A 24,747-nucleotide genomic window follows, 5' to 3' on the forward strand; every position below is an offset into this window, starting at 1 on the left:
TAGCATCGGACAGGAGAGAGATACGGAGTCGTGTCTAAACCAATGAGTCGTGCGCGCATCGATTGATCCGTCGGTATGTTGGTGTCTGTTTCACCGTGACGTCCCCTGCTGCCAATACACACACACACACACACACACACACACACACACACACACACACACACACACACACACACACACACACACACACACACACACACACACACACACACACACACACACACACACACACACACACACACACACACACACACACACACAGTCGGTGGGTGGTTTAATTAAGGCAACGGTTAATTGGTTTGACGGTTGTAAAGCATCAGGCCATTGCATGTGGAGTGTGTACTAAGCGAGGTGAGATCGCCGCATTGTCGGTCGCAATAAAAGTACTGATGTCTTCATTTAGGAAAAAAAAGATGCTTTATTGTTCATTTCAAAATGAAACATGATGGAGAAACAAAAGGCGCTTCGGCTGAAAGCATAACAGCATTTGAATGCAAACGTGGTGCTCTTTTATTGCAGACAAAAGAACAATAAACACAATCTATGGCTCGTTCATTTGTGACAAAATCAATCATTGAGACGACAGATGTACAAAATAATTAGCGGGACACTCTTGACAACTGATAGAAAACGCAGCAGGGAAAGAGGAATCCTTTCCGTGTAATCCTTGAACAGGGGGACATCTCGTCCCTCTGGGGATGAATGGATACTCTCAAGGTTACAGACCTCAGAGAAAATAGGTTTTTAATAATAATAATATAATAATACACAAAAATAACAGCCAGCATATTTACAGGACAATAATATTTTCAACACGTCTGGTCTGCTTCTCGGTTTGTTTTTGTACACGTATCTCCGACCCAAATTCCCAGTGAAAATGGTACGAGGAGAGATGCTCAGCTTCAGCTCTGTAACCGACTCGTTACATGGGTCTGTTTTTGTTTTCGTTCTATAAGGCATAACAAAATCCACCTTAAGTCAATCTTAACGGTTTTGATCACAACAATATCTTAAATATCAAGCTGGAAGACAAAGGGACTCCTGACCGATGATGAAGATAATAATATTAATAATAACAATAATATTAAAAGGTTTCCACAAACCCTTACGGTATCACGTCATCGTCACAAAAGAAAAACCTTTCCGCTTGTAACTTTGACCCCCACCCCCCCCTAAGGCACCAACCGCGGCAACAGAAAGGGGGTCGCCGGACCCCCACCGTACAGTAACCTGTACACGCTATGCACATGCACGCCAGGACATATGTTCAGGGAAACACAGGAACACCAGACCACCTCGTGAGGGCTGGAGGCCAAACAATAACTTCATCTCTCTCTCTCCAATCCGAGCGGGACTGGCTGGATCCAGTCGAGAGGAACGCAACAGCAAAGAACATGCCCCCCCCGGGCGGGAAGCACAGACGCATCCACGCGTTGGGGGTCCCGCTGGCTGCCACTGGCCGCCGCTGCCAAGCGGCTTCATGGGAGAGTAGGACCGTCCACTATGGATGGGTTTCAACAGCAGTACAGAAGAAAAGCGTTTGTGCACACACACACACACACACACCCAGCCCAGGGTTGACAAAGAAATAACACGCACATATGTGTGAATGTGTGTGTGAGCAGACACGGTACGGCACACATCACCGAGGCCAAACTTGGCGAGGGAATAATTAAATTAAAAAGCCAGAAGTTTGAGGTGAAGACTATTCGTTACATGTGGGCAGTGCAGGCTTATGCAGCAGATGTAGTGCGTGTGCGTGCGTGCGTGCGTGCGTGGGGTGGTGGGGGTGGGGGGGAGGGAAGGGGTGAGATTAAAGGAGTTTATTCTGAGACATCTAAAGTCCTCCTTCCCAAACCACTGCGGCTCCTAACTCATGAAAACTCCATAGGGAGCCCTTGGTGAAAACCCAAACCTCGGAGCAGGACGACTAGTTCCCCGATTAACTTGGACCACACGGGCCCCCAGCCCGCCCTCTTCCGGTGGAGCCCCCCCAACCCCAGTGGAAAAACAGGGGGACTTGTCCCCCCTTCAATGCTGAGGCTTCGCGGAGGCCTCTCTGATCTATGAATCGTTCCCCCTCTCAGTGGGCGGTCCGAGGTCCGATCAACCAATGAGAGATGAGATCACGGGTGATGTCATGGCTTTGTTTAAACAGGGTGTCACGCAGGCTTGTTGTTAGTAGGGGGGAGGGAGGGAGGGAGGAAGGAATACTCCCTCAGGTGCTGTTCAGGAAACGGGGTTGGGGGTTTAAAGCTATATTTCACTGTGTATGCAACATTGATATTTACTGTATATTGTCCCATAGGAGTTCCTGAGCAACCGCACGCAAACACGCACACACAAACACGCACTCACATGCACGCTCTCCCTGTAATCAGTAGTGATGTCGGCTGTGCACCTTGATTACATCTCACTGGTTAGAAACATCTCGTCTTTCCTTCCTATCAGGGTTCTGTACAAAGCGTAGAAGGCGTCGGGGCATTAACTTCAGGAGAGAACTTAAAAAAGGCAGCTTTGGAGTGTCGGTTCTGAAGAGGAGTTTAAAGAAAGAGAAGAGACCTGACAAACAAAGAGAAGGACAGCGTGACAACACTGTCGAGTGGCTTGGCCGGCTCAGTGGGTTGACGACACACAGCCGGCCCTGTGCTCTTTACGTGACGCGTGGAACTGAGCGCCTCGGCTTAGAAAGTGGGGGGAAAACCATATACATTTATACTGAATGGTGTGCATAGAAGCCAGGAGTGGCGATCCGGCCAACCTTCTTCTTCTCTTCTTCTTCTTCTTCTTCTTCTAGTTAATGATCCGAGTCCAATGCAAACTCCAGCGGGCCTTTACCATGGACGTCACTCCACGTCATGTCTCTTGCGGTTCATCTCTATTCCCCCATTCTTTCAAATAATGATTAAACAGATTAAAAATGTTCTGCTCGCCAAAGCCGACAGTAATCCTTGGTGAGGTAATGAATCAAGCTCCCGTGTAATACTCTTCACCAAAGACGTGTCGGGGTCTAATTGACCCGAGCATGTCACTTAGCTCCACTGTCACCTCTCTCCCTTTTGCCAAAGTCGCCCAAGGACTTCCCTTTCCCCTATGATGGATTGTGGATTCACAAGCAAAACACTGTCATCATCCGCAGTCTTAAGTGTCTTCTGCGTGGGAAAAAAAGGCCATAGCAGGCAAAAAAAACAAAACATGTTCATGTTCAAACCGAGGTCGCAATCGCAGGAGGACTGGGTTTTTAAAGTAATGCTCAAGCGAAGATATAAATACTTGACTCACTCGGGGGTTTAAAAAGACCTCCACCCTAACCCTCCCCGCCCAGCCAGTGACCCGGGACAGGTGCACAACACAAACAAGCCGTAAAAGAGAAACCCAGAAAAGCTCACGTCCGTCGAAGCGTCTCGGTATTTTGACGAGCGGCTACGAGGTTTATCGTTAGAAGGTAGGACTCCCGCCTCGTACTCTGGGACTGAAACACGACCCCCCCCCCCCCCCCCCCACCCCGGTCAACGGTCCTTAAGGTAAGTGGTTACAATCTAGGCGGAACACCCCTTCCCTTCAGAGACCACCGCACCAGGACCTCCCACTGCAGTCTTGGATCATAGCGTTGCATACTTTAGAAGAAATGCCGTTTCCTAGCAGGACGTGGTTTGAAGCCCCCCTCTCTAGTCCATCGTCACCCTCACCCCCCCCCCCCTCCTCCTCCTCCTCCTCCTGCTGCTGCTCCTCCCTCCCCCTGCTCAGACGTACCACTCGCGGCGCGAGATCACCGAGCCGTCCATGTGCGACACGTAGTCGCTGTCCGTGCCGTTGTCGTAGCAGTCCTCCGGCAGGTAGGGGGAGCCGTTCACCGTGGAGCTGTGCACCGGCGGCCCGCAGGGGTGCACGTTGTGGCTGTTCTTGTAGTGCTCTGGGTAGTACGGCTCGTCGCTGTGCCCGTCGCCCGCCCGGTGGTGGTGGCCCACCCCCCAGTCGTCGTGCTCCTTGCGCTCGTTGGGGTACTCCGGGTAGATGACGTCGCCCCCGGGCTTGGGCTTCAGGTCCTGGCTGCTACCCTTGCCGCCGACGCCGCTGCTGCCGCCGTTGCTGCCCTTATCGCCGTACACCTCCTGCAGCTCGTGGGGCTGCAGCACGTCCAGCTGCGCCTCCTTCTGCATGTCCGAGGGCCCCAGGTACTGCTTGGTGTAGTAGTCGCCGCGGAAGGTGCGGCGCTGGCGCATGCAGCACACGGCGCCCAGGACGAGCAGCAACGCCAGGAACAGCACGCCGCCCACCGCCCCGCCCACGATGGTGCCCAGGCTGCTGTCCGGCAGCGGGGCCAGGGTGGGCGAGGTGAGCTGGGACCGCCGCTTGCCCGCCGCCGTGCTGTTGCCGGGCGCGTCGCGGTGGAGCGAGGCGGCGGTGGTGGGGGCGGCGGTGGTGGTGGGGGGAGGGTCTGTACACAGAGACAGAGAGACAGAGACAGAGAGAGAGAGAGAGAGATGTTAAGAGTAGCATTGAGGGGCAGTCGTGGGTGTCGGAACTGAGACACACATGCAGAAAACTAAGATGAATCAGAGGATGAACCTTGGGAACACAGTATCGCTGTGGAGGAAAAAATAAACGGCTGGACGGACAAAACAGGATTTATTGAAAGATACTGTCGCAGAAATGGGGAAATGATAGAAAGAGGGCAGGAGAGCTAAAGTGCTCAAAGCCATTGTGCCATTGGAGACACCGTGCAAGAGGACGAGAAAGAGAGATAGTGAGAGGGTGAAAGAGAGAGAGGGCAATGACCCACTCAACGTGTGAGTGAGTACTAGCAGTTATTTCCCTCTTTTCCTCCCCTGTGCTTTCAGAGAAGTCATGTGAGAAGACAATACAGAGGGGATCGATTGGAGGCTCCGCCTTTAGACTCGCCCACCTGAGACACTCGGCTGGGATGGGGAGGGAGAAGGAGAGGGAGAGGGAGGGAGGGAGGGACGGAGGGAGGGAGGGAGGGGGACAAGAAAGGGAGAGAGACGATAGAGAGAGAGAGAGTCAAGAAAGAAAGGCGAGAGGATGAAGATGATAGAGATAGAGAGCGATAGGGGAAAGAAAGGATAGAGAGATAGAGAACAATAGAGTCAAGGAAGAAGGGCGAGAAAGATAGAGCCAGAGAGGTGAAAGAGAGAAGCAGAGACGATGGGAGTGAAGAGAGCAAAAGACGGGAGATAGAGAGAGAGAGCGAGAGAGGGGATCTTTGGAGCAGGAAGGTCAGGCTGAGCATCTCCGTTCTATTAGTATTGACCCCCACTCCCTGGGACAGAAGCATCCTGACACCAGCAGTCTATCTATGGCAGGGAACATCAAAGGCCTGACACACAACCGAGAGGTGTGACTGAGCACTGAGCAGAGGGCTGGGATCCATACGCCTCTCAGGGTGCCCACCACCAAATACTGCACACCCAGTCCCCCCAGAGCAAAACGCCTTCCGTTCGTCTCAAAGCTGCGACGGGGGCGACGCGACTCCATACAAAGTCATCATAGAGACCCGTATCCGGCCACTTTTGTGGCTAGAAAAACCTGTGGCGTGACTTGATGAACGCCCTGGTACGGGCAAGCGCAGTCACGCGGATTTAGTGGCGTGACACGTCGCTTGAGTTCTCTTTTGTCAGTGCCAATCAGCATTCACTCCCTGAGCGACGTAACGTAACAGCCAATCAGCGTTCAACCAGCCAACCGTTCCCTGCAGTCCGGAGTGAACCGCAGCATGGAGGAGAAAGTGATTGTTGCAGTTTGTGACTCCCGGAGCTCTTTATATAATATAATATATAAATATCTATACAATATAATATATAATATCCTGACCAAAAGCTGTGTGCGCCTCCGGATGATATTAGCAATAGACTGCGTCGGGTTCCGTCGGGTACTTCCACAACACCTCAACTTCCTCATACACGAGCGACCAAATTGAATTATAAATTATAATAAAATTTTCACAAATCACTACCGTGACGGATTTGTGTACACGACCAAACTCGACAACGCGACCAGCCGACCAAATTGGCGTGAACGCAGAGTAACCAGCTGAAGTTAACCGGAGTGGAAGAACCAAAGACCCGTGGAGTAGGGTGTGGTGGTTAGAGGGCTGCTGGGGTCCAAGGTCAATGGACTGAGGGACCACTGAGCACCTCCCTTTGTCAGTTGGTGTTAACCCCTCTCTGAATCTCCTCCGCCCTCAAACCAGGCCCTGGAGGGGGGGGGTGGGGGGAGGCCGGACACGGTAGCACACCATCTGCCTCCACGTAGCCGATCGGCAGCGCGAGTTCAGAAGCCAACACCACAGCATGTCACCGGGAGGCCAAGGATGCAACAGGGAGGGCTGTGGGCTCCGCCTGTCTCTCTCCACAGGACACACACACACAGAGAAAGAGAGCGAGAGACACAGAGAGAGGACGAGCGAGAGAGCAAGCGAGCGAGAGGCAGCATGCCATTGCCTGCTCATCTCCGACATCTAGAGAAAGCCAGGATAATTGCTCAGTACGAGTCCTTCCTGGACAGGATGTCGGCCATGCTCTCGTGGAGAAGCACGACTCCAACGCGGGGCCTCTAAACAGATGGGAGCCCAACAGCCTTTCTGGGCCGCGTCCAGTTGCTTGCTTGCTTGCGCTCTCTCTCTCTCTCTCTCTCTCTCTCTCTCTCTCTCTCTCTCTCTCTCTCTCTCTCTCTCTCTCTCTCTCTCTCTCTCTCTCTCTCTCTCTCTCTCTCTCTCTCTCTCTCTCTCTCTCTCTCTCTCTCTCTCTCTCTCGACCTGTGTGCCGGGAGGACTACGCCGTCTGCACGCAGCAGTCGTTTTGTTTGGACCTAGATTAAAAGAAAAAGGGGGAGCGAGGGGGAGAAGGAGAAGCAGCGCGGGATGCAGAGAGTTCCTGTGGCGTGATGCACGTCTGAGACCGGCGCGCTGGGGAGGACCGGGGCGGGGAACAGAGGAGCGCAGTGAGCCGGTGTCTGACGACCGTTTGGACTCGTGAAACTGCAACATGCCAAGAAGTGGAATCTGGGAAAGTCTGGGAAATCCTAGAACCCTTCTCTTTTTCTTCATTCCTTTTTTTTTTTTTTTTTTTTTTGGGGCCGGTTTTCAACTAATCCTCCTTAAATACACAACCACTCCGCTCTGCATGTATACACTTATTTTTTTTTTTTCAAAGACCTCATTTCAGGGGTGGGAAAATACTCACACACACACTCCATATGCGCACAAAGAGGGTGTGTGTGTGTGTGTGTGTGTGTGAGTGTGTGCGTGCGTGAGAGACAGAACACCCCATCATTGTGTCCAACCCTGAAACCTGACCTTGAGGAAAACAAAGGGGCGAAACGGCAACACTGGTGGATGCTCTGCTGAGCTCGCTCTCCAAGCCAGCACGGGTGACGAGGTGGGGTGGAGGAGGAGGAGGGGTGAACACGCTCTTCCACTATCGGAGAAATCTAATGTTGCCAAGACCACAACAGTGAATCCTTTTGGTATCGATACTCTCTCTCTGTGTGTGTGTGTGTGTGTGTGTGTGTGTGTGTGTGTGTGTGTGTGTGTGTGTGTGTGTGTGTGTGTGTGTGTGTGTGTGTGTGTGTGTGTGTGTGTGTGTGTGTGTGTGTGTGTGTGTGTGTGTGTGTGTGTGTGTCTCTCTGCTCTTAGGGTGCAAGGAATGCATGAAAGCCGAGCAAGGCCGAAACAGCTCCATGGTGGCTTAGCTCTACTTGACAGAGGCTTATCTTACGGAGAGAGGGAGAGAGAGACAGACACAGAGACAGACAGAGACCAGTCTACAAACATGTGATCCATGCAATTAACTATTTTACAAAGATATAAAATAGACCGCAAATGATAAGATGGACAGAGATGGCAAAAGGGAAAGAAAGACGACTGATGGATGGAAACAGATTAGAGGCCCGAGAAATTGTAATCCCACCTTGTATCCAAAGGTGGACGTCTTGACTCCGCAGGCCAATGTCGTTCAACACTTCGCATCGGTACACTCCAGAGTCGTTGCGGTCTAAAGGTCTGGTGAAGGCAAAGCTGTAGTTGGATATCACCACGCCGTGGGGCATCGGGCCATCCATCCTGTAAGCAAACCAAGGCAAACAGAAAGTCTGAATCTGAGTCGTTGAAATATTACACTGGAGCCTAGTCACTCGAGATAAAATCGAAAGTCAATCAAGAGCCAATAGAATTTATGTTCCCAGTAGTAATTGAGAATCAATAATGTCGACGTTTAGTTCTGTCCATCATCACAGAAACTGATGTTTACGGATATCTGCATCTTGACAGCTGATCCACGCAGTGTGTGCGTGTGTGTGCGTGTGTGTGCGTGCGTGCGTGCGTGACTGACCTCATCCAGGTGAAGTTGCGGGCGGGGGGGTTGGCCTTGGCGCCACATTCGAGGCGGACGTCCTTCTGGCCCACATACCAGTTCTTATCGTCTCCCAGTATCCGCACCACCGGCGCAACTGTGTGAAACAATAGAGTTACAGAGATGTTGAGAGCCTGGCTGCTAAATGATTGACTAGTGTGGGACCTCATTCGCCAACACATTGGCCCTTTTACAGTTTACTTTCTGGGGATTGGTTTAATATACATTTCCTTTTACTATAGATTGGATTTGTATGTAAATGATACCCGTTTTCCTTACTGGCTTAAATAAAGTGAACTCCTCTTAGTTCACATGTGATGTGAATTATCTTTTAACATGCTGTTGTATTCTGTGATTCTCCTCTATAGTAAAGACTGAACGCCTGTTAGCCAGGATTTGAATCCGTTCCAACCTATAAACCTCAATAAGGAGAGACATGTTACAAGGGAGAACGAATACACGACTACAGGGCACTTCTTAATCAGTCAACGTGACCGCTGTGTGCATGATGACAAATTAGCCTTTTTCATAAACAAACAAAAGTGTGATGGAGAAAACAAAGTGCGAGCAGACTGAGGCCGGGCGGGCGGGAACGCAGCCAGGCCAACCCACAGATTAAACCCCCTCCCCCTGCCTCGGGAAGACGACAGACGGCCGCACAGACAGGAGGCTAGCAGCCTAGCGGTGGCTAATAATAAACTGTACCCCGTGCTGAGAAACAAACAAAAAGGCGAAACGAACGCCTGCGACAGATGCTCTCCTGTAATAACACACGGCAAACAATGACAACACAATATCCAATTTGAGTGGGGTTTTGATTTCCACCTGGACCCCCGGGGGCGGGAGGCATCGTGGCGCCGTGAACGAGGCCCGGTATCGCTGCAGCCGCTGACCTTCTCCCACCCCCGCCAAACCCAGATATTGTGATTCTTTTTGCGCTTTGAAAATTGCGCCAGACTTGATTTATTGAGCTCAGAAACCCCTTACCTTCCTGTATTAACCTTGGTTTTCTGCATCTCCCCCCCCCCCCCCACCCCCGTCCCCACCCGACCCTCCCACCCCTCGCATCGCTTCTGCTGAGCGCTGATCAATATTTCATAAAATGCCTTCATTAGGCTGCACTCACGCAGTCCAAACAGATCCTTTCCTGCGCACTGCCCGCCAAGGAAGCATGCATCGATGATTATAACATTAGGATGGCTCTTAAATGGCCCTTTATGGATGATGGGAGGGGGGAAGGGCAGAGCAGAGCATCCGTAAATCAGCCCGTCGATGTGGGTTAATACGGATAAGATGGACTGAGTCTGGTTGGGCTGCACAGCGGCATGCTGCATTATAATAACCCCCCCCCCTTCCCACTCCAACGGGAAGTATCCGACTGAAAGCTCACGCAACGATCAGAGGAACCAGACGATGTATAATAGCTTTGGCCGCATTGTAAAAACAAATGATAAATCCATATTTTGCATTTGTTTTTCCCCCCCATTTAATAATTTAGATACTTTTATCCAAAGCTCCTTTTGTTCTTGTCAGGTCGTTTAGAGGCAGGTAGGGGGAGTTTGGGCGGCTCGCCTCTGAATACCAGAAGACCAAGTGCCAACATTGGCGATGGAACCTGAAACCTTCAGATGGGAGTCAACCCCCCACTAGCCAAGAGAACTCTGCCCGGATTATTGGATACAGCATGACACTAGGGAGCGCCCGGGTACGAATTGAACTTAGAAAACCCGACCTGCCGAGCCTTTGTTATAACATGTAACCCTTCTTTCCCAAGTGTATGGGCTGGTGGCGGGTGTTCTCATGCACCCCGGCACAGAAGATACTCACACTGCACACTGAGGGCGAAGGGGATGCGGAAGTCGGTGGTCAGGGCGGGGTGGCGCACCACGCAGGTGAGGCTCTGGCCCTGGGCGTGGCTCTGTGGGCGCCACACGTAGTGCGCCTGGACGGTGGCGGTGCCGTTGGCCTCGTCCTGCATGGCCGGCTCCGAGCGGCCGTCCAGCGCTGTCTCCCAGGACACACTGGCGGCCGGGCGGCCGCGCTCCGCCACGCACGTGGCCACCACCGACTCAGCTGCGCCGTCCAGCAGCGGGGCAGGGCCCGCCGACACGTACACCTTCGGCTCCACTGAGGAGGAGGAGGAGGGAAGAGAAGGAGGAGAGGTAGATGGGAAGAGAAGGAGGAGAGGTAGAAGATGGGAAGAGTAGGAGAAGATGGGAAGAGAAGGAGGAGGAGGAGACGTGAAGACAGGAGCAGAAGGAAGAGGAGGAAGAGCAAAAGGGTTGTGAGATCAGGGGGTCAGGAGACAGAGGGAGAGGGGATGGAAAGAGTGGAGATGTATGTTAGAAGATGAATATTGATCTTAACAGTCTATGGGAACATGAATAAATAATGGCCATCATAATGCATGGCAAGACGTGGACTGGACTTCAACACACTTAACCACTAGGAAAGAGGAGTCTATCTAAATATCTTCACATTGGTATTTATTAAAAATGCATGCGCAATGCCAGTCCATCTTAATAGGGGCCCTTTACCGGACACTCAAATGGATGGTGCCGTTGCGTAGACTGTTGTAGAGCAAATATAAATGGTGCATTAGTAAATGGAAATGGCAAGAATAGCATCATTAAAACCTGTACTGTAGCAGCAACACGATCCATGAACACCCTTCATTATGTATTTATTTGCACACACACACACACACACACACACACACACACACACACACACACACACACACACACACACACACACACACACACACACACACACACACACACACACACACACACACACACACACACACACACACACACACACACACACCCTCGTTGCTAATAAACCAGCAGCAGTAGCAGCCCAGACAAGACAAGTAATCAAACAGCCCAGTGTCGGCCTGTATTCTGTATTTGACACCCCAGTGTCTTGTACTGAGGGGGTAAGGTTACCACCGTTCTGCTCAATGGCTATACAAGCCGGCGTAGTGTTACACTGTGTTCCTGGAGAGGACTCTGAATAACAGGGGACTCAGACTGAACACAGATTCTCCCCAACAGGCCGTCACAACAGATCCATCCCAGGCAGGAGAGAGCGGGCAGGCGTACGGCAGATCGCAGATACCTGTTGCACAGGACGCTACCATGAGGCAGGGCGCCTCTCCTTCTCTCTGACGCTACAGAAGAAGATGGTGGGGAAGATTGTTTCATAATAAGCAGCCAGTTCAGTCAGCATTTATGGCCGAGAGGGTTTTTATAGAAAAGCAGTTCAAAAGAGGGGAGGAAGGTAGCAGGGGAGGAGAGAGGGAGAGAGCTGCATAGGAAATATTAACAGAGGTAACATTGAGTACACCGGCAGAATGCTATCGCTCTTTTCCATCAGTATGCTTTCTGGACGATTTGTTCCATTTTCCAGATCCATTCGTTTTTAAATACCGCCTTCCTGTGGCACCGTCCCACTGCTTCTCTAATGTGGACCAAAACCAACAGTCGTTGGTCTCACACACACACACACACACACACACACCATCTGGCAGCCTCCTCCCCGACCAGGCTGAGCTTCGAGAGACAACAGCAGACCCTAATAACCCCTGACGTTTCTGCTTCCAAAAATAACGCACGCCTCCTCCACGCCTAGTGCGAAGGGGAGAACCTGCCCTTCCCCAACCCCGGGTCTCACATTCTTAAATCACTTGGCTCTTGGGTTTCTCCTCCGCACCCTGACCCGTGCACACACCCACCTCCTACCCCTACCCCCCTTCCTCCTTCCCCACCTCCACGCACAGTAGCGGCTCTATGTTGGGACGGCCTGGCTGGGTGTGTTGTAGAGTACACCCTTCACATGACGTGTTCGTTTAGGGGTTGGGCTGGACCTGTCAGGGAGAGGTGAGGCCTGGATGAGTGGGGAAAAAGCTAGAGAGTGGGTGAAAAGAACGACTGAATTGGGCAAAAAACGATTTCCTGTCCAGCAGCGGGGGGGGGGGGGGGGGGGGGAAACGCCAGCTCCGGCCCTTTCCTCGCCCACCTGGGGCCCCCGGTGGGATTGTGGGCTCTCATCTGTGTGCAACTGAAGCAGCGGACAGGACCCTGAATGGATGTTTCAACCGTTTTCCCCAGCATGCAACGACAGATGGGGCAGTCTCACTGAGTCTGTGTTTCTTAAAGGGTCGATGTGATTTATGTTCCCAGCGTCACAGCGGTTCTGAATAATAAAGCGCCTTCGGCGTCAGGCTCAGCAGGATTTTGCCCTCCCTCTCCATGCAACCGGTGTCATGTTATGACTCGGCAAAAAAAACAACGACATCCTCATTGCGATACAGACTATTAAGCAGAAATAATGTAGGCAAAAGGAAAACACACTGACCATTGTTAACTCACGGAGCTCAAGTACCTTTCAGAGTGGGTGAGTCATGCTCTGCGACGTCGGTTCCACTTCGATATCTGCTTCTGAAGGCTACACTGTGCAGAACGTGTTTCCCCATGAACTCGTTCACAGAAGTTTCCAGTGACTGCAATATTTGCCTTCATCAAGTTTGAACCTTTCCCTTTTTCTTGTAAATTTGCCTAACAAAGCATTGTTCCTGCAGAGTCAGCACGGGCAGACATGAACCTTAGTGTGGGTGTGTGTGACACTTTGTGAAACAAGGGTCAAAAGGGATGAGTTCACACCGTATAACGGTTCCATGTCAGATTGTTTAAAAGTGCAAAGGAATCGCGTTTCTCCTGAGATGCATTCATCAATGTTCCATGGATGTCCCCGTCTGCCATGGTCTACTCTACGGGACAGGGTTCTCTGAAGTAAAGCTATGGCTTAACTAGAATAACAAACGGTTAGTGCATGGGTCACTGCAACCTAACCCATGTAAAGAGAGGTATGACTTTGTTTTGCTAGAAGATATAAAAAGTATTTGAGTGTGTAGCGGGAATACCACAGGTATGTATGTAATAGATCTGAATAAATCAATTTAAATTCCTATCAAAAGACAGCCCTGGTGGTATCTTTAGGTATATTCGAAAGCCGTACTTAACAACTTCAAAAACACCACATGGGACGTTACCACAATCAAATTGAACTGAAAAATGAGAACATACAAATTAAGTGTTTCCGTAGTCTCTTATTTCAACAGCAATGATTCACACAAAAATAACTATCTGCCAAACAATAAAAATAGATTTTAGCTGAGATAGCTGTCCTCTTTTCATATTCTGGACCATTGCGGTGTGCTGTGCTGGTCATTCAATTTCTTAAAGTAAAAACTCTCTTACAAAAGGAAGAACTGCATAGACGTGCTCTCCTCTCCTTATGCAGTACTTTCTCTTCCTTACAGGAGCCTTAAACTGCTGAGATCAGACACTGACAATTATAATGCTCTGGTGTAAAAAAAGAAAAAGAAAGAACACATCTCCCAAGGACTGCTCGGTTCCCACGAAGCAACTTTTAAGAGAACCTTCAAAACATAATGCATCTCATATGCATTTCAACACAACCATGGCTCAGAACCACGAGTGAGCGAACGCCTAAGTGAACGCCTTGTGTGTCAGGGCCAAAGGAAGACCAGGGCTGTGGACGCTGCGAGGACACGGGGCCTAGTGACGTCTGACTGAACTCTGGGCGCTCCCAGACACCGTGGCTGTGACAGCAGCACTTAATGTAGCCGCTCATTAGTCACCAGAGACAGCCAGACTCTCCGGAGGCAGAGGGGAATCTGCTGTGTGCGGGGCAGCCGACAGCGCTCACGGACGCCATCCGACCATCAATTCAAGAAGACGGACGTGGAAAAGCGCCCTGACCACAGGCTTTACCGTTCAGCCTCCAAACAAAAAAGAAGCGATGTTTCCTGTGTCCACATGGTATGGTGTGTACATTACAGCCATGGTGTGGGATATGCATTATGCAAGTGTATACAGTCGGCGTGGGTGATTGACTCGGGGGTAGGCTAAGAAGCACGACATTTGGGTGGTATGTCTGTATGTGCAGTTTTGTTTGGATTAAGGCTGGGAATCTGCATAGAATGTAGCTGTGAATTTGGCAAAGACCAGCGCTATGAATATTTATAGGGGACCCTGAAGCACGCTCGACATTATTCAAGGGGACTCAACAAATCAGGAGGGAGACACAGTGCTCCAGAGAATTCTTGCACTTTGTAACCCTAAAACAAGAGCCAACTTTCTTTTCCTTCTTGGCCGTGAGACAGTGAGATGAGTGAGGAGAGCGAGACCACCGGGCCGCGGGGATTTAGACGCGGATGACCTCTGGCCAGGTAGACGTCTGGAAGCTGGATCACTCAGGAGAGTGCTTTATCCCTCCAGGGGCCGACAGTCCCAAGAATAACTTTCTACTTACCTGCGTCTGGGGAGGCCCTACCTAGGGGCGCTACGAGCAACATCTATGGTGCTCCTCGTGACCAGTTCTGCACAGTGATTAGTTATGGATCACATCAACGTGCTCACTGGTGTGCACGGCGCAGTTAAAAATGGACGGTTGGTTGAACCTATGCTCATGTTTACATGAGAACGAAAAGGTTAAGCCGAGTTAATCTCAAGATAATAGAGCTATCGACTTTACCAGACAAGAGTACTTGCAGTCGGGCCGTGTATTGGGTGGATACGTTCAAACTATTGTATACAATTCTCATAAATTCTCGTTGAATACAGTATAATTACATGTAATTAGTTTACGCAACACTATCACGGCGTCTTGGGGACAATGCATCCTGAGGAAGCACAAAACAGCTCTTAGTGGTGAGCAGAAATGTGCTCACCCAACAATAATGTCCAACGCTCAAAAAGCCCACCCGCATGAGTACAACTGTTCAGTGGACCGACATTGTTTGCAGGGAGAAGCCCAAACATAAATCCTACATACCTAATACATTGACGGTGGTGGACGCCTGCGTGTTGCCAAGCGGGAACGTCGACACTTTGCATGTGTAGGAGCCAATGTCCGCGAAGCCGACCCCCTCCAAGATGATGGTGGCGTCGTGCACCGAGGGAGACAGGAATGAGACGCGCTTGGCATACTCCTGGGAGATGGAGATCCCGAATTCGGGGTTGAACACCGCTATTGTGATGGGGCCGGAGCGAAGATGCCGCTCCCAGGAGCTCTGGGTCAGGTTGGAGCCCACCTCTATCCGGCATCCCAGGGTGATGTTCTTCCCCAGCACTGCGTTCACTTTGTCGGGTACGGTCACCTGGTTAGCGCCTGCGCCTGCGGATAGGGAGAGAAACAGGAAGGAGATCAGACGGAGGAACGGCGGCCAGCGACCGAATCCAGAATTGGAGTTCGGCGGGGCTCGGGTTACTTCTGAAGTTGTCTTATGGTGACATCACAGACCAAACTTGAGCTCCTCTGGTTTATTTTTTCTTTCAACAGAGATCCAACACATGCAAATGCAGATGAAACCGCTTTACATGGGCCTACTTATTACACATGCAACACATTTTCTGTAGACCGAGAGGAAAACATGACTGATAGCATTGCAGTGTTCAGAAAGATTTCTTTACAAATCAGGGTTTAGTTTAAAGCGTTTGAGAAAGTAGTACAGCGCCTGAAGAGAAGATTGTCTTTCTGCGTGAAATGTAAACCCATCTGCAACCAAAAGCCCAGGGGGAAATAAAGATAACCAACCATTCAAACAGTTGGTAGGTATAAAAAAAAAAAAGGCACTTTTCGTTCACATTCGCCCCCCTACCAAGAACGGCTCTGTGCTTACTTGTGCAGTTCAATCACCCTACAGCTGCCCAGTGTGCCAGAACACAGGCCCGCAGTACAGCCTTCACAGCTCTCCCCAAAGGTTCTCCCTCGCCTTCTAAAAGCCATGAAGCCCCCTCCTTGTGGTGTTCCACTTTCCATCCTAATAAGCAACACACATTCTCCCCGGGACACCCAGACACAGCCTCCGCTAATTATCAGAAGACCTTTTAAAGCAGGATGGGAGGATGAGGGGGGGGGGGGCTCGAAAAAAGAAACCTGGAACGAGATTAAACAAAGCGTTCAATTCGAACCGTTCTTTCTGCCTTGTTTTACAAGATCCTTAATCTGAGTCAGTGCCCACCGTGGGTGTATTTAGACATGAAGGAGAAGTGACACAAAACCTGCAACATGGAGGCTTAGGACTTGGCTCCGAGTCCTGGCTGCCGTCGCTTGGCTGAGGCGTTCAGCTTGAATGTAGGACAAAAGGATGAATGTGCTGGGTAATGATGGTCTGCAATGCCCTGGCATAAAAATAAAAGCCTTAAACTAAGATCCATTTGGGAGGCAACCCTCCCAGGCGTGTGAATGATCGAGATTTGTGTTCTTAAACACTACATGTAGCTACGACACTAGCATCACATGGTCGAAATGTTGTATAACAAAATAAACAAACAGCTGAAGAAACAAACAGACAAACGTGGAGATTGATCGCACTATCTCGGAAAGTAAACATCTGAAATCCAAACTGAGATGCATTACAAGTTGTGGTCGAAGTCAAAGCGATCTTTTTTTCCATTCATTCCAGAGAAACAAAAACAGCAGGTTTTTTTTCCTTCTCTGGCCATAGTACAAATGAGTCACTGATGCCTGCATATAGACTCGTGCCTACACATTTACAACATGCTGTGTGGCTATGTGAGCTTTAATATGACTTAACCGATGCATGGGACTCCCAATTAAAACCTGGGGCTTTTTCACTTCTACACCGAATAAGGGGAAGTGGAAATTTCTAAACTTACTTTCAGTTTTACTTTTCGTGAAACAAAATGCACCGGTTCAGGGAAGCGAAGTATATTTGTGAGACATATAATATCTCCCTAGTACCTTACCTACTCTCCAATGTGAATGAGGTACTCTGAAGCTTCAACAAAGTGATCCACTGGCTGGTATTTTGGGTCTCTTTGGCGTAAATATGAGTGGTTAGCCACAGCTATGCTAGCTCGGTGAGTGGGAAATATAGCCAAGTAGGCTGAGGCTCCCTGAGCTCCATTCTGGCCCCTGTAATTTTCGTCATATCTCTCACACACACACACACACACACACACACACACACACACACACACACACACACACACACACACACACACACACACACACACACACACACACACACACACACACACACACACACACACACACACACACACACACACACACACACACACACACACGTTGTTGTCTTGCATGTTCACATGTCTTATTGGGAGATTTCCCAAAATCCATGAAATGTATTTTCTGTAAGGTTAGGGTTCTGTACTTCAATATAAATCAAGCTAAATACTACTATGTATAATATGAAACTCATGTTAAAGCTGAAAGGACAAAGCTGGCCCATTTTTCCTATTCTTGACCAAAAACAACAATCTTTTTCCTCCTGCCACTATTGTCTGTCTAGCGACTGGACCAGCTTCATTCACAAAGACTCCCATTGTTGTCTAAAAAACACATTATAACAAGTCACAGAGCTGCATTATTGCTTTGGTCAGCACAACTCTTCCCTGCGATCCCCCAGAGACTTCACCCTTTCCTGGAGCCTTTTAGTCAAGAGTCGGGATGGGGTAAGTTAATGCACATGGTCTGTGGGCTACGGGAACAAGATTGCTTCCTCTGCTGTTGAAGACAAACACGTTTGAGGGAAAAACAAAAACAAAATGAGAGTCAATGCTCAACTTATTTGTGAGAATGAAATGGTCACAGCACAAAACCTGTGACCATACTGATTTGGAATAAGTTGTTTATTTGCACCACTGGCGAGCAATGACAGCGACTGGTTTGACGGACAATACAAGGGGAAGAACATTGCCATTGTTTGTTGTTCCAGTTGGACTGTTGACAACAACAAACACAATAACGTAATTTTGCTCTGACCGATTAACCTGCATGAATGTCTCTGGCTTACATAAAACAAATAAGCCTATTTTTAAGTTGACAGAAAGTTGACGACGACTGCTATTTCTATTTTTGCCGGTCACATTAGATCCGGGACATCTTCATTCCACCCTTGAATCTGAGGGCCTTAAAAAAACCTGTTACTACGTGCTTGGCGCTGCATGTGTTGCCCGGTGTTGGCCCTGTCCACAGGCCTGAGGGAGGCCCTGGGATTGCTGCAGGTCAGGGTCGAGAAGCCCAGGCAGCGCATGCCCCTGTTCTGGGTCCTTTAATATGACAGCACAGCTGCTCCCATGCCCACTGAAACAACTTACTACTACTACTACTACTACTACTACTACTACTACTACTACTACTACTACTACTACTACTACTACTACTACTGCTACTGCTACTGCTACTGCTACTGCTACTGCTAAAGACACCTAGCATACCGGCAGCCCTCCGTGATCGGGAATACACTTAACGCTAGGCTAAGCAAATACAAAAATATGCTGTGGTAGGTTACAGCGAGAGCCCGTCAGGAGCAATACATAACAGAGTCGTAGGCCGTCGTGGCTTATGTTGAGGGGCTGCCCACTGACACGCTTGGCATGCGTGACATGGTGCTGATGGGGCCAGACACGTGTCGTCGGCACGGCTCGTCTTTGGGAACATGCTCCACATACTCCCACCGCTACCTGATCCACGCTACGCCCGACCAACTGCCCAGGACGGTGTGTGTCCCCCCCCCCCCCCGTGTGTCACCTTTCGGACCTCCGTTCAAAGCGTAACAAAGAAACCAGACTCCGGCCAAGCTATGTTGTGTTTGCTTTACAGTAGACTTGTAGGCCGGAGTGGAGCGGAGGTCAGGGGAAGCAGGGTGGTTGGGGGAGGAAGAGGGGGAGAAAGAGGGGAAGTGCCCGGTGTGGCCTCCACCCTCACCATTAGCGGCGGGGAGACAGATGGTCTCTACGTGGGATACCTACAGCCGGGAGGAAGGGTGGGAGTGGAGGGCAAGGGTGGGAAGTTGGCGCAGCTTACCCGGACAGCAAGGTACACAGCCGGAGCACGGCCACTACGACACATAGAAATAGTGTCTGAAATACTATGTGCAAATGGAATTAAAGTAGTGTGTAGAATACAGATAGGGTGTGTAGCGTGCTCCCTTGGGGTCTTTAGTAGCATGCTTCAGTTACAGACGTGAGACAGTGTATTCATCACTACTTCCTCACCACTCCACACAGGGCCTCCTATGATTAGGAACACACAGGTGTTCCTAATCATAACAAGAAAAATGTATAAAGCCACACCCTGAGCCAAATCATATCTTTTTCCCGATGTTCTAGGGGTTCATTTTGTAGTATTTATTATCAATGCTTTACAATGTACAACAATCACCCCGGGATCAGGTGTCCTCCAACAAAGAGCCGGATGTTCCCAAGCTTGCGTTACGGATCGTTTAGAAGTGGATAGCCCTACATGTTGCACTCTTGCCCTTCTCCAGGAAAGATTTCTGTGAAACCCCAGGAAAGAATGAACTCATGGGAGCGATGCGTTTGCCCTTTGAGCAAATGCTTCATATTTGTCTCTCCCCACTGACATCGCTAATTGCGACAAGCTGGGCGGACGACGCAATGGTAAATCAAAACCTTCCTCTTTGCCTAGCGACCGGCTCAAACATTCGAACGCTGGCCGCTTGACGAGCCAAAATCTCCACCTACCCCGGGCTGACCGAGCCTCCAGGCCCGGCCCTCCCAACTGAACCGTTCTCCTGGAGAGATCCCACAGGAGGCTGAGCTCCATGTCGGAGCGGTCTGGGAAAGGACGGAAACATTTGAGGCCAGAAACCTTCCCGAGCAACAAGGGGGGAGAAAAAAAAAATAGGCTTTGCATGACATATAAGAAAGTCGTAGACAAACTTCATGAACTGATTATTGTATCAAGCTGCACCCAGGAACGACGAGCGAAGACCTCACGGCAGAAGAATGCAGACGAGAGATCGAGCTCTAGGCGGTGTGGTCGAGGTCTACAGAGAGTGGAAACTCAACGCTGAAACTTGTGTGATTTTCAGCGACACAGAGAAGAAAATACGTAACAACAAGCATGGAGGCAAGATGACCAGATGTCAGCAAAGGGCTCGCTGGCTTATGTTCAGTTCCATAGTACATTGGGAAATGAGAGCATAATGCGAACCCATGAATTGGCTGGCTCCATAGCCTAACACAGTACCACAGTGAGGTACTGGCCTTACTGGTAGAATCACACAAAATCACAGGTAGGCCAATGGTTTAACAGTCTAGACTTTGAGTCCAAGAGGAGACATTACATTTCTCCAACTTTAACCAAATAATAAAACTCTTGTAATTATGTTTTACTAGCATACTTATGATTTGCATTCCATAATTAAAAAGACACCTAAAGCTTGATAATCATATATATTCTAAACAGAAGTGACCAAAATTAGATGTAATTAAAAATTCTTTAGGACGTGTTGAACAAAATTAATTGCACGAACAAACCGCATCTTTAAAAACGGTTCCCTCAAACTATGTGTGTAACCTCTTGAACGCAATCTAAAAGACCATAAAAAGGGAAAAAAAGACAATGCCTATAGTGTATACCCTGAAGAACCCTAGCATGCCCACTGGAGGAACCCATAATTCTGTTCAACAATTTAGAGGGCAGTTGTTGCCAAGTAGCCCTGTTGGGCTGCATGGCCAGTTTATGGCGTGACTTTATCTCTGGGAATATTTGTGCAGTGTGAAGAAAGCCATTAGTCCCGACACCAACTCTAATCTACCCCCTTCCTTCCAAGCATTGTGAGGCTGGAGGGTGCAGGGCCGTTCCAGCCTCGTTAATTCACGGTGGAGACAAACACGGGTTGACAGGCCCCTGAAAGGAGCCGCCCGTGCTCTTTCACATGTCATTCGGCCCACTTGGGAGCCCCCTGGCTCACTGCTACCAGGCAGGCCCGTGTCCGTGGTGCCCCGTCTCAACTGTTAGGTTTAATTAAAGAGCAGGCTTTAGGGCAAAGCATAATCAAGCCAAATCGAATCACTGGTGTTAAAGCGGCGTCGGTAGCAGGTAGCTAACGACTTACCGTGGCGGGTACTCTTGGTGAGCTAGTGTGTGAGGGGACCCTGACAAGCGACAATGTCTACCATTGTGTGCCAAAGCAACACAAACATTCCTGCACTGCCCTGCCGTGTGGGAATTCAGTTATTGTTGGTGCTGCACGCTGTTTCGGGAAAAAAAATAATCTACACATGCTGGATTATTCTACTGCTTGACATTGTTCAAGAGCAGACAATGTAGGTATTTTATGTAATTATAATTATGCTGTATATAACATTTTGAATATTGTACAGGAGAGCATTTTTCTCCTTTTTTTATGTTACAAAAAGCCTTACATGCAAAGGCTGCTGTTGGGAGCCCCACACAGGGAACCGGACACACCTACCCGCCATGCGAATGAGATGACGGAGCATGTTCTTGTCCGCAGTCAGGGTGGTGTGGGGGGGGGGGGGGGGGGGGTTATCTCACAACTCAATTAGAGCCCCAATGCATGAAAGCCCTGACATGGTACTGTGAAGAGGCCGCTGCCTTGTCACCCTGGTGGTGTTGAGATCTGCCCCGGCGAGGAAGGGTATCCCCCGTTGAAGAGTGCTGGCTCATCGTGTCAAATCCTGAAGCCTTGGCTCCCTACTTCTGTGAGGAGGAGGTTTCAGAGGCTGTAAACCGTTCCCTTGGCTCGAGAGCTGACAACCATGAAATCCTGACGGCTGCCGCGCTCTAACACCATAAGCCAGATAACATGAAAAAACTGGATGGCACAAAAGCTACTGACTCTGGGGGGGACAATGGAATTTTTACGGTTTAATGAATAACCGTTTCATTGATTTAATTGCTACCATTTCCTCACATTAGCCAGTTTGGCTGAGTAAGACCAAGAAGGCATTAACAGCTGTTGGACAGCACAGGATATCATAATTTCCAAGTTAAACTCACACTGATAATAAAATGTCAGCCCCACAGTAGCCCTGATGCCAGCAACAGCCATTGACACTTGCCCCAACAATCACTCCGTAAAAGCATTTCATCGTAGGTTTACGTTCTACGCACAGAGCACCACCAGCCAACCACATCCTAGCTCTTTAACAGCTGGGTGGAGGCAGAGCAGAGAAATGGGCTTTCCCTCAAACCACTCTCCCTTAAAGTGTAGGCTATTGCCAGTAGTAAAAGATGTCTAAAGAAACACACCGAGAGCCATACAGAGCCCAGAATCCCCTGAATCAACACCCACGGACTGGACAGTGCACTTGTTTCTTTCCCACACTACTTGAGGGTGAAAGAAAACAGAAATTTCCAATCAGAAATGTCTTAAACAGAAAAACCCAGACTTTAGCTCAATCTTATATTCGTTCAGACGGAAATAGATCCCAACCTCTGGGGAGTGGGTGGGGCTGACCACAGAGAAGTCTCCTATGCTAATTATAGACTGCAGTTCCCCTGGCTTGGACTAAATGGGCTACTGTACTTTCATTAGCCCGATCTTTTCTAATGTCAATATGGTCCCCCTCTTACCACTAAGACCCCGAGGGAAATCTGATTTGTTTTGCTGGACGATAATTCCCATGGTTGTCTCATGTACATTTTCTTATATGATATCATCAGCCACTCAATGTCAAACATTGTTATCATGCTAAACATTTGTGCTGAAGAACGTTGTCATTTCTCTTTATTAATCTTTAAAGCAGTAAAAATGTGTGTTAAACCCCTTGATAAAGAAAATAAAACAACTTTGGGAGGAAATTATACAACTATGAATAAATATACCTTTCATCCAAAAAAATAACTACTTCAATTAACTACTTCAAGTAATCAGAAGACCAACATTTTGTGTTAATAACAATACTATGCTACCTTCATTGTGAAACCCTAATCCTGTCCTAAAATAACTAGTATGGAGAGAAATGCCAAGGCTACATGACAATTAAAAACACTTGACAAGTCTTACTGCTCATTGCAGCTTACACCACTTCCCAGCCACAGAGGAAGTCAAACCAGCACAAACAAAAACAAAGCCTATGAACTGTGTACTCCAGGCAGCGGCCCATAAAAACAGGAGTTTGGTCAGGCTGGCGTTTCACAGCCCATTGTGCTGGTCAGAGAGTTTACTTTCTCGCCACTCCCAGTTCAACTGGGGCTCGACCTCTCCTGCAAGTATTGTTGATCTGGGGTCAACCCCCCACATTGACGAGAGGAATTCGAACCAACATCTTTGTTATGTGGCGTATGTATGTATCCATAGGTCTTTTGTGACTTTAGCAGTTTACATACCCTCAATACCAAAACCCTATTCCACTTCTCCCAGTAACTGTACAGTATGGAGTGACATAGAACAGAACAGGGAAATAACAATAAAGTTAGTTAAAAACTAAACAGGTGTCACATCACATATATTATACTCTCTCAAGAGACTGGTTGTTTGTGTTTGAATGCATGTATTCAGAGATTCAGGAATACATCATACACCCTGTATGATGTATTCGATATATTTGATCTTAGATCTTTGATTAGATGTAGAATGAGTTCAGGATAAAACAGTCAACAGCACTAAATATGACCCTTATTTGGTGATCCTAGTCATCAAATATAATATTAAGTCCTATTAGTGTATTATTATTATTATTATTATTATTATTATTATTATAATGTAATGGCTCAGGCCAGGCCGCTGCATATACATTGTTCAAATGGACTAGTGCCCCCCTTGGGAATCCAATGTAATCCAATCGTCCAAAATGAAATATTACAACTGTATTTTGAGTTTTAAATAGCCCAAGCCACTTATTTTGTTATGATCCCTTTCACAATCCAAGCAGATGCAAAAATAGAATCAACTGCAAACTCGCTGCAATGTTTGGTCGTTGACCGGCTCTCCACAGTGCAATGAGGAACAGCTCTTTAGACCCTGTTCTGAATGTGGTGGAACAGATACAAGCCCAGGGACCTCAGCACCAGCAATGAAAAGTTGTTGACTGGAGTAGTACATATCCTCAACACCTGTACATACATTTACATTTAGGCTTTTATCCCAAGCGACTTACAACAATTCACACACACATTCACACACACCAATGGTGGAGTCAACCATGCAAGGCGACAGCAGGGAGTAGTTAGGGTAAGGTGTCTCACTCAGTGACATACGGGGATCGAACTAGCAACCTTCCGGTTACAAGTCAACCCACTCTACAGTCTGAGCTAAGCCTTCCACATAAATACAGCACAGAGACTTATGAGTGTTGGAGTGGGCAGCGGTAGGAACAGGGATAGCTAATTTGGCAGAGGTCCAGCTTTGATATGGCTGTGGAACATACCTAATAAAGCCACTGCTGCGGTATATATTTGAAGTACATGGCAGGGTCACAGAAAAGCAAACAGGCCATTTCACGTTATCCAATGGGGATTATGGTTTGTTTGTTTGCTCTGGTTTTAGTATGGAATCATTTCTCCCACCATGCAAGACGATGAT

General features: G+C 48.9%; 1 protein-coding gene across 1 annotated transcript in view; it reads right to left on the minus strand.

Moving 5' to 3' along the window:
* Nucleotides 1-398: 398 nt before the first annotated feature.
* Nucleotides 399-24,747, minus strand: part of LOC311342198 (nectin-3-like protein) — a 28,822-nt gene continuing 4,473 nt past the window's right edge. The window contains exons 2-6 of the mRNA XM_084467012.1: nucleotides 15,234-15,575; nucleotides 10,197-10,496; nucleotides 8,349-8,466; nucleotides 7,929-8,080; nucleotides 399-4,438 (exon numbers count right to left, since the gene is read on the minus strand). Coding sequence (XP_084323138.1) covers nucleotides 3,744-4,438; nucleotides 7,929-8,080; nucleotides 8,349-8,466; nucleotides 10,197-10,496; nucleotides 15,234-15,575 — 1,607 coding nt within the window. The 3' untranslated portion in view covers nucleotides 399-3,743. The remainder of the gene's footprint in view (nucleotides 4,439-7,928; nucleotides 8,081-8,348; nucleotides 8,467-10,196; nucleotides 10,497-15,233; nucleotides 15,576-24,747) is intronic.

The sequence above is a fragment of the Micromesistius poutassou genome (assembly GCF_964030765.1).
Source record: "Micromesistius poutassou genome assembly, chromosome: 4".
Lineage (NCBI taxonomy): Eukaryota > Metazoa > Chordata > Actinopteri > Gadiformes > Gadidae > Micromesistius > Micromesistius poutassou.